At 41.5% G+C, this 10,486-nt stretch overlaps 1 protein-coding gene across 1 annotated transcript in view; it reads left to right on the forward strand.

Annotated features, from left to right (window-relative positions):
* Positions 1 to 10,486, forward strand: part of Dlgap5 (DLG associated protein 5) — a 39,104-nt gene that overhangs the window by 2,206 nt on the left and 26,412 nt on the right. Inside the window, exons 2-6 of the mRNA XM_005355392.3 lie at positions 813 to 1,048; positions 3,947 to 4,140; positions 4,296 to 4,358; positions 4,832 to 4,916; positions 5,009 to 5,128. Of these exons, the coding sequence (XP_005355449.1) occupies positions 814 to 1,048; positions 3,947 to 4,140; positions 4,296 to 4,358; positions 4,832 to 4,916; positions 5,009 to 5,128 (697 nt within the window). The 5' untranslated portion in view covers position 813. The remainder of the gene's footprint in view (positions 1 to 812; positions 1,049 to 3,946; positions 4,141 to 4,295; positions 4,359 to 4,831; positions 4,917 to 5,008; positions 5,129 to 10,486) is intronic.

Raw genomic sequence — 10,486 nt, forward strand, 5'->3', positions numbered from 1 at the left:
AGTGCTGGGATTAAAGGCGTGCGCCACTACCGCCCGGCTTCTTCCTAGTTTTCTTGAGTCAGAGTTTTTCTCATCAAAGCTGCAGCTCGTTGATTCAGTTCGGCTGGCCGGCCGAAGGGCTTCGGGTAATGAGTGCCTGGCTCTGCCCAGCGCAGCACTGGAATTGCAGGCACGTGCTGCTGTGCCCGCCTCTCCTGGGCTGGAGATGAGCGGAGGTCTTTGTGGTTGTGTGGCAGGTACTCAGTGGATTGAGCCATCTCCTGCGGACCACTTTTGCTTCTTGAATTGAGAAGAAAGGCACGGGTTCCTTTCTTCTCGCCAGAGGAAGATTAAGGAAGTTGTTCTGTGACACAGCCCTTGTACTTTCTCCGCCTCCATTTACATGGTGCCTCTCGTCTGTGTTCGAGATTATAGCTTTTCTCTGCTTCATTTTAATCTGTTGAGCAGCTTCCTATTCGGAAACCCCAAATAGGCCCTGGTAACACAGTAGGTCTCTGATAATGTTCTACGTTCATATTTACTCTTGTTTATTCTGGTGTGTGTTTTAATATTTTTATTTCAAGGGAGTGCAAAGTGGTATAAGAGATGGACAGAAATCATGATTGTTTTTATTAATTAATTTATTTTGGTCTTTGAGAGAGGCTCTTACTCTTTAGCCCAGACTGTCAAACTCACAATGATCTTGAGTCTCCCAAGTGATGGACTTAAAAGGGTGAGCCAGCCACCACAACCTGGTCTTAGATTTTATTTTGTTTTTTAAATAATAAAATGAAAATCCATTTAAGTTGGTGTCTGTTTCTCTTTTTTGACAGGATGCCTTTATCCCATTTTGCCAGTCGGCTTCGGAAAGACTTAAGCACTGAAATGATTCGAACTAGCATTGCTCACAGGAAATCCTTGTCACAGAAAGAAAACAGACACAAGGTGTATGAACGAAACAGGCATTTTGGCTTGAGAGATGTCAACATTCCACTGGAAGGTAGAGATCTTGTTAATATACCTGAGTTGCCTCAAAGCCTCGCTCCAGAAAAGGCCAGTAGCAAAACGAGTAAGTAAAGACCTTTCGTAATTGTAAGTACTTTTCAGAGTAAGTCAAAGTCGGTCTGGAGAGAGGTCTCAGCAGTTCCTGGCATGGTGGCTCAGAACCATCTGCAACTCCAGCTCTGTGGGATCTGATCCCTCTTCCGATTTCCACAGGCTCTGGCATGCATGTGGTGCACATACGTATGTATGCTCAGGCCTTCATGTGAGCATACACACACACACCAGATAAATACTAAAAGCAAAGGGAAAGTTGGTTTAATGCCTGGGAGGAAAAATTAAAGAACTCCACTGGTCAAAAGAAAATCATTCTGAATAACTCAGTGAGAAGCTTGAAGTAAAAGTACTTCTAGAGAAGAGAACAAAGAGATGATTCTTACATTTGCCCGGAATGATTTGGGGCCGTGAGGACAGAAAGAGCTGAGTAAACAAGAAGGGATATTCTCAGAAGAGATAAAAACAGTGAAAGCAGAGTGTCCTAGAGGGGGTGTGGGGCTGGAGGAGGAGAGCCGAGCGTGACCCGTCTCTGGGTCGGAGTCACTGGTGTCCGGCTTTGTTCCTATAGTGAGTGGTAGAAACTGCAGGGTGGTGATGCAGAGCAAAGGTGAGCGGTGAGTGAGAAAAGTTCCTAGAAGGCTTTGTGTGTTTGTCTATTTTTTTAACATTTCTTGGAGGGGTGGCACGTGAGAGGTACGTGGGAGTACATGTGTTCTCTGTCAGGAGTGTGGAGGTCAGAGGACCGCGCTGTGGTGTTGTCCTTCTCCATTGGTGGACGCTATGGGTCCACAGAGAGACCAGCACTTCAGTTGCTGTCTTCCTGGCCCCTAGAAGTGGTATTTCATAATTCTTCAGGTCTCTGAGCCTGGTTTTGTAAAGAGCATTACTGGGACTGCTACCACATCTGGTTCTCTTCCAGATTTATCATGTGAGGGACATGAACTGGACAAAACACTCAGAGGTTTTTGTTTCTTCTGACCTGAGGTGAATAGTGCGTGTTTGAAGAAAGGAGCGGGCCTGGTAGTGTGTTTGGAGAGAGAAAATAGCAGCCTGTTTACTGAGTGTCAGGAAATGGAGAAGGCCGAGGATTAGGGTTTGAAAGGGAGGCTTCTTTTGTGTGGTCTGAGCACAGCGAAAATATGCAGGGAATATTGTAGAAGGCAACAGTCGTGTTAGAAAAGAACTGGAAAGATAGCTCAGAGGTTAGGAGAACCAGCTGCTCTTCCAAAGGTCCTGAGTTCCGTTCCCAGCACCCACATGGTGGCTCACAGCCACCTGTAGTGAGATCTGAGCTGCCTTCTAGTGTGCAGGCAGAACACTGGATACATAATAAATAAATCTTTTTAAAAAATTGAGAGTTCAATTTTAGGCATGTTAAATTTTTCCTTTTCCTTTTTGATAAATACATTTTAAATTAAAGTAGAATTACTTCATTTTCCCTTTCCTCCCTCCAACTCTTAGGTACCATCCCTCCAGTCCTTCCTATGCCCCACCCCCAAGTTGATAGTCTTTCTTTTATTATTATTATTACATACACATGCTTGTATGTATATGTATGTGCAAATATGTAAATACAGTCCATTGTTGACATGCTGAAGTTAGGTCTGTAAGGAAGGATGATCTTTAGAAAGCAGCTGAGGGACCTTGCGTAGTGGCTCATGTCTTTAGTCCCAGGTCTCAGGAAGCAGGGGCTATTAGAGCCGTGGGGGCTATATACCTTGGTCATTCTCCTTATCAAGTCCCCTGGCTCAAAGGGGACTGGTGAAGGAAAGCCAGATAGGAATGGGTTCAAAAGAGACTGGAAGTCTCATCTAGGATACAGTATTGCTTCACAGGTCGAACTTGAGTCGAATAAAATCCTGAGATGTAATTTCTGCTCTAGAAAAACCGTGGTTAGGAGTAAGTGAAAAACTTGAAATAAGCAAAACAAGAGCCCACTTCTTAGGTGGTCTTTGGCTGGGCCTAAGAACCTAATTAATGCAAGAGACAGTTCATAGAAAAGCTTATAAAATTTGCATGGGAGGGGTCTTGATAAGGAGAATGACCAAGGTATAAGGCTTCTTAGACCAAAAGTCACTAAGCTTATGAAGGAGGACAGAGCAAGGTAGGCAGGCCCAGGTTGTTGCTGAGAGACGCACTGAGCAGGGAGGTGAAGCTAGAGCTGGTTTGTTCAAAAGTTGGAGCCCTCGTGAGGAAGGCTTTGTGCGGGAGGGACAACACTCCCAAAGAATGGTTTGGTTTGGTTTGCAGGATGATTAGGAATTGAACTCGGGGCCTCACCCATGCTAGGCAGTTAAGCAAGTACTTTTGTGCTAACTATAGACTCCCAAAAGAACCTTCTGTTTTTAGAGACCAGGTCTCAATAGATAACGCTGTCTGGCCTGGCATCGCTGATGCCAGGCTAGCCAAGACCCTGCATTTTTCTTGCTTCCATCTCTCAATTGTAGGCAATTGTCAAAAGTTAACGGAATTTTTCAGGCTTGTTGCATGTAGGAAAAGGCAGAGCAAATGGCCCATTCTAAAGTTCTTTGACTGATTCAACCTGACGTAATCAGTACATCGATTTTTTTTTTAAATGAGCAATGAATACAATTTTCAAAATAATTAGATCTTGAAAAGACTTGTTTTACAGAGTTGAGGAATTAACAGGACAGGATTTAAAGCATTTCTTGCCAGGCGGTGGTGGCGCACGCCTTTAATCCTAGCACTCCAGGAAGCAGAGGCAGGCGGATCTCTGTGAGTTCAAGGCCAGCCTGGTCTATTGAGCTTCAAAGACTACCCAAAGAGAAACCCTATCTCAAAAAAAATAAAATAAATAAGGAAAAAAGATGCAAAACAACCAAAATTGTTTTGTAATATTTTGTCTAAATATTTTATGGGCTGTTGCTTGGTACCCTCCTCCCCTTAGAGTCAGAGAAAATGGTTCTGAGTGACCAGCGGAAACAACTCCTTCAAAAATACAAAGAAGAGAAACATCTTCAAAAGTTGAAAGAGCAGCGAGAGAAAGCTAAGCGAGGAGTATTTAAAGTGGGTCTCTACAGACCTGACGCCCCCGGCTTCCTCGTCACAGACAACAGGAGCGTGAAAGCTGAGCCGGAAAAGGTACGCTTATGATTTTAACCTAAAACAGGCGAACAATTCCTTTAACTCTGGAACTAAAAATTAGCTACTTAAAAGTTTAAATTTTAAACTGAGACATGTAATTAATTTTGCCAGTGTTTGTTTGTTTAATTCACCTTTTTTTGACTGTTTAAAAGGCTTTTTCATACACCGGGCGAATTACAAGATCAAAGGCCAAAGATCACATGGAACACACTAAGGTATCATTGTGTATAGAAAATTGCTACCAAAATAGAGTACTGTCTGTTTTCCCCTCAAAAGGTGTTTTTTTCTTTTTTTTAAATTTGCTTCTTATGTATACAGTATTCTGCCTGCATGCATGCTTGCATGCCAGAAGAGGACACTAGATCTCATTACAGATGGTTATGAGCCAGATGTGTTTATGGGAATTGAACTCTGGACCTTTGAGAGAGTAGGCAGTGCTCTTAACTTCTGAGCCATCTCCAGCCCCTCAAAAGTTTGTAATTCCATTTTAAACCTAAAATCAGATGCAAACATAGTGATTTAGTTACCTGAGTGAAAGTGTGAAAATTCGTGGTGAAACCCCGTCTCTCTCTCTCTCTCTCTCTCTCACACACACACACACACACACACACACACACACACACAAATACACAGAAATGTGTTTTGAATTATTATGCAGTTAAATAACAAAGTACCCAATTCTTCACAGATTGATAGTAAGAACGCCCTTCAAGCAGCACGGTTTGGCCAAAAACAGACTTCTGAAAAGAAGATACCGGACAAAGAGAGAAAAGGTAGGAACATTAGCAATGATGATGAACTTGGTGCTGCCACGGAAATAATTTATGAATGACAAAAAACATCTGATTAAGATTATTTTTCCCAGCTGTACAATCCATGGTGTCGTCAGGGAAAATGACCGGAGCAGCCGCTACTCAGAGGACAAAGCAGATGACCCGAGCAGTCCCGTCTGCCACAAGCAAGCCAGTCTCAAGAGTTGCTGGAGGTAAGAGACACAGTGACACACTTTATAAAGAACAAGAAAGGGTCAAAGAAGACCATGACTCTAAAATATAGTGTGTTTGTTAATAAACAAAAACTAGTATAAACAGATGCCGAAGTATCAAATTGGCATGGAGCCGTGAGTGTGGGCTGTGCACTTGGGATGACTCCCTCGGTTCCCCTCACTGTGCTGTCTGAGGTGCAGTCTGACCGTGGGGTCCAGCGTGGCTGCGGGTGGGTGCCAGCACACAGACTCGGGTCTGGTACCACGCCAAGCCCTTTGCCAACAAACTACTGCTCCACACTTGTTTGTTTGTTTTTTTTCCTCTTTTCAAGATTTATTTCCATTTTTTGTGTGTGGGTTTTACCTGCATATATGTCTGTACCAGATGGGTGCCCACAGAGCCAGAAGAGGGCATCTTATGTCCTGGAGCTGGACACACATGTGGTACAGATAGATGATCCTGTTGGCTCAGGCTTTCAAGGAAGTTTGGAAGTTATAGGCTGCCCAGCTGTTCTGGTTGGTTGGTTTAGTGTTGGAGGTAAGATTTGTTGGTTCTGTTTTTTTATGATTAGTATGTATTTAGTAATCAGGAAAAAAGACGGGAGACATAGCTTTATTTTGAAAAGCAGATGGTTTAACAGGAAATCTCATTTGTTTTTTTGTCCCCTTTAATGGTGTGTGACTTCTAATCATAAAAGTTGAAAATATAGCCGGGCGGTGGTGGCGCACGCCTTTAATCCCAGCACTCGGGAGGCAGAGGCAGGTGGATCTCTGTGAGTTCGAGACCAGCCTGGTCTACAAGAGCTAGTTCCAGGACAGGCTCCAAAGCCACAGAGAAACCCTGTCTCAAAAAAGAAAAAGAAAAAAAAAAGTTGAAAATATATATTCCTGTTTGTCCTTCTTCAGACTTTACCAGATGATCTAGTACTTTAATATAGCATCGCTTCTGTTTTCTTTCTTTCTGTTTTTGAACTGTTTTTCTTTTTTATTTATTTTTTTACATACCAATCCCAGTTCCCCCACCCTTCTCTCCTCCCGCTCTCCCCGCCCCCCCATCCACTTCTCAGAGGTGAAGGCCTCTCCTGGGAAATCAACTAAGTCTGCAGCATCACCTCATTGAGGCAGGACCAAAGAGCCCCCCTCCCTGTGCCTAGGCTGAGCAAGGTGCCTCTCCATAGAGAATGGGCTCCACAAGTCAGTTCATGCATTAGGGTTAGATCCTGGTTCCACTGCCAGTGGCTCCTTATACTGCCCAAGCCACACCATTGCCACCTGTTCAGGGGGCCTAGTCCGGTTCTATGCAGGTTCCCAGTTGTCAGTCTGGAGTCAGTGATCTCCCACTAGATTGGGTCAGCTGATTCTGTGGGGTGGGAACATCATAGTCTTGACCCCATTGTTTGTATGATCGCTCATCCCTCTCTCTGCCTGGGGGCCCAGTGGTAGCTGTGGATCTCTGCATCTGCTTCATCTGTTTCTGGAGGAGGGTTCTAGCTTCTCTCGGTTGTGGACTGTAGGCTGGTTATCCTTTGTCTGTCCTGTCCATTTGCTTGCAAATTTAAAGATGTCATTGTTTTGTTTGTTTGTTTGTTTTTTACTCATTGTGTAAATGTACCACATTTTCCTTATCGGTTCTTCAGTTGAGGGGCATCTGGGTTGTTTCCAGGTTCTGGCTATTATGGATAATGTTCTGCGAACATAGTTGAGCAAATGTCCTTGTGGTGTGACTGTGCCTCCTTTGGGTATGGTATTCCTGGGTCTTAAGGTAGATTGCTTCCTAGTTTTCTGAGAAATCACCATACTGATTTCCACAGTAGCTGTACAAGTTTGCACTCCCACCAGCAAGGGAGGAGCGTTCCCCTTATTCCATATCCTCTCCAACATAAGCTATCATTGGTGTTTTTGATTTTAGCCATTGTGATAGGTGTAAGATGGTATCTTAGAGTTGTTTGGATTTGCATTTCCCTGATGACTGAAGATGTTGAGCATTTCCTAAGTGTCTTTTGGTCATTTGAGATTCTTCTGTTGAGAATTCTTTGTTTAGACCTGTACCCCTTTTTTTAAAACTGGATTATTTGGTAGTTTGGTGTCTAGTTTCTTGAGTTCTTTGCATATTTTGGAGATCAGCCCTCTGTCAGATATGGGGTTGATGAAGATCTTTTTTCATTCTATAGGCTGTCATTTTGTGTTGTTGACCATGTCCTTTGCTTTACAGAAGCTTCCCAGTTCAGGAGGTCCCATTCATTAATTGTTGCTCTCAGTGTCTGTGCTGCTGGGGCTATATTTAGGAAGTGGTCTCCTATGCCAATGCATTCAAGGCTGCTTCCAACTTTGTCTTTTATGAGGTTCAATGTAAATGGATTTATGTTGTGTCTTTGTTCATTTAGACTTGAGTTTTGTGCATGGGGATAGATGTGGATCTGTTTGCATTCTTCTACATGTTGACATCCAGTTATACCAGCACCATTTGTTTAAGATGCTTTCTTTTTTCCATTTTATATTTTTAGCTTCTTTGTCGAAAATCGGGTGTTCATAGGTGTGTGGGTTAATATCAGGATCTTCGATTCGATTCCATTGGTCCTTCTGTCTAATTTTATGCCAATACCAAGCTGTTTTCATTACTGTAGCTCTCTCTATAATAGCGCTTGAAGTCAGGAATAGTGATGCCTCCTTTATTATATAGGGTTGTTTTGGCTCTTCTGGGGTTTTGTTTCTCCATATGAAATTTAGTATTGTTCTTTTGAGGTCTGTGAAGAATTGTGCCGGGATTTTGATGGGCATTGCATTGAATCTATAGATTGCCATTTTTGTTATGTTAATTCTACCTATCCATGAGCATGGGAGATCTTTCCATTTTCTGATATCTTCTTCAATTTCGTTCTTTAAAGATTTAAATTCTTGTCATACAGGTCTTTCACTTGTTTAGTTAGCGTTATCCCAAGGTATTTTGTTATTTGTGGCTATTGTGAAGGGACATGTTTCTCTGATTCCTTTTTCAACCCATTTATCATCTGTATAAAGGAAGGCTACTGATTTTTTTGAGTTAATCTTGTATCTTGTCACATGACTGAAGGTGTTTATCAGCTGTAGGAGTTCCCTGGTAGAATTTTTGAGGTCACTTGTATATTATCGTATTATCAGCAAATAGCGAAAGTTTGGCTTTTTCCTTTCCAATCTCCTTTAATCTCCTTTCGTTGTTTTATTTCTCTAGCTAGGACTTCAAGTGTTATATTGAATATATATGAAGAAAGTAGACAGCCTTTTCTCGCTCCTGATTTTAATGGAATTGCTTTGGTTTTTCTCTCCATTTAGTTTGATGTTGGCAGTCAGCTTGCTTTAAATTGGCCTTTATTATGTTTAGGAATGTTCCTTGTATCCCTGATTTCTTCAAGCCCTTTATCATGAAGGGATGTTGGATTTTGTTGAAGGCTTTTTCAGCATCTAATGATATGATCATGTGGTCTTTTTTCTTTGTTTATGTGGTGGATTATGTTGACAAATTTTCATTATGTTGAACCACCACTGCATCTCTAGGATGAAGCCTGCTTGTTCATGGTGGCTGATGTTTATGATGTGTTCTTGGATTCGGTTTGCCAGTATTTTGTTGAGTATTTTTGCATCAATGTTCATGAGGGAGATTGGTCTGTGATTCTTTCTTAGTTGTGTCTTTGTATGGTTTAGGTGTCGGGGTAACTGTAGTCTTGTAGAAAGAGTTTGGCGGTGTTCCTTCTGCTTCTGTTGTGTGGAACAGTTTAAGGAGTATCCGTATTAGCTCTTCTTGGAAATTCTGGTAGAATTCTGCAATGAAACTACCTGGCCCTGAGCTTTTTTTAATTGGCAGGCTTTTGTTGACTTTTATTTCTTTATGCGTTGTGAATCTATTTAATTTGTTTATCTGGTCTTGATTTAATTTTGGTATGTGATACTTACTCAGACAATTGTCCATATCCTTTAAATTTTCCAATTTTATTGATTATGGGTTTTTGAAGTATGACCTAATGATTTTCTGGATTTCCTCTCTATCTGTTATTTCCCCCTTTTCATTCCTTATTTTATTAATTTGGGTATTATATCTCTGCCTTTTGGATAATATGGATAAAGGTTTGTCAATCTTGTTGATTTTTCTCAAAGAACCAACTCTTTGTCTCATTGATTCTATGTATTGTTCCATTATTTCTATTTTCTTGATTTCAGTCCTCAGTTTATTTCCCAACATATACTACTTCTGGGTGAGTTTGCTTCTTTTTGTTCTAGATCTTTCAGATGTTCTGTTAATTCACTAGTGTGAGATTTTTTTTCTGCTTCTTTATGTATGCATTTAGTGCTATGAACTTTCCTCTTTCATTGTGTCCCATAAATTTGGGTATGTTGTATGGTCAATTTCATTGAATTTTAGGAAGTCTTTAATTTCTTTATTTCTTCCTTGACCCATTGGTAATTCTGGTGAGCATTGTTCAATTTCCATGTATTTGTGGGATTTCTGAAATTAGTGTTGCTGTTCAATTCTAACTTTAAGCTATGGTGAGCCAATAAGATACATGGGGTTATTCCAGCTTTTTTATATTATTGACATGTGCTTTGTTACGGAGTATGTAGTAACTTTTTGAGAAGGTTCCATGAGGTGCTGAGAAGGTATATTCTGTGTTTGGATGAAATGTTCTATCTATGTCTGTTAAGTCCATTTGAGTCATAATATCTGTTAGTTTCCTTATTTCTCTGTTAATTTTTGTCTGACTGACCTGTCCAGTAGTGAGAGTTGGGTGTTGAAGTCTCCCACTATTAGTGTGTGGGGTTTAATGTGTGATTTAAGCTTAAATTATGTTTCATTTACAAATGTGGGTTCCTGTAGTTTTTGTGGGTTTGTTGCTGCTGCCTGTTGTGCAGTCCCCATTTGAGGGGGGAATGGGAGTGGGGGGCAGATGTGAGAAGACGCAGAGGCAAGGGCACAGACTCTGGGAGATTCCAATACAGAAGCTCTTTATTGTAAACAGGTTGGGGTTTTTATGGGATTAGGGGAATTAAGCTGTTGCAGGAACGTTTCTGGTTGGTCCTTTTGAAACTGGTGGTCACTGCTGGTGCGTATGATTGGCTTGGAGCGCACGTTATTAGTTACTGTGCTCCTGGTCCTCTGACAGGTTGCCTTGGCCAGTTTTGCTGGCTCATTATGAGTTTACATGTGCTTGCTCATGCTTGCGCTATTGTGCTGCCTCATGTGCCCTTGTGTTTGGGGTATAGATGTTCAGAATTGAGATTTCTCTTGATGGATTGATTTTTTTTCTGTGACAAATATGAAATGTCCTTCTTTGTCTCTTTTGATTGATTTTCTTTTGAAGTCTATTTTGTTAGATATTAGAATAGTTA

The sequence above is a fragment of the Microtus ochrogaster genome, chromosome 17 (genome assembly GCF_000317375.1).
Source record: "Microtus ochrogaster isolate Prairie Vole_2 chromosome 17, MicOch1.0, whole genome shotgun sequence".
In the NCBI taxonomy this organism is placed as follows: Eukaryota; Metazoa; Chordata; class Mammalia; order Rodentia; family Cricetidae; genus Microtus; species Microtus ochrogaster.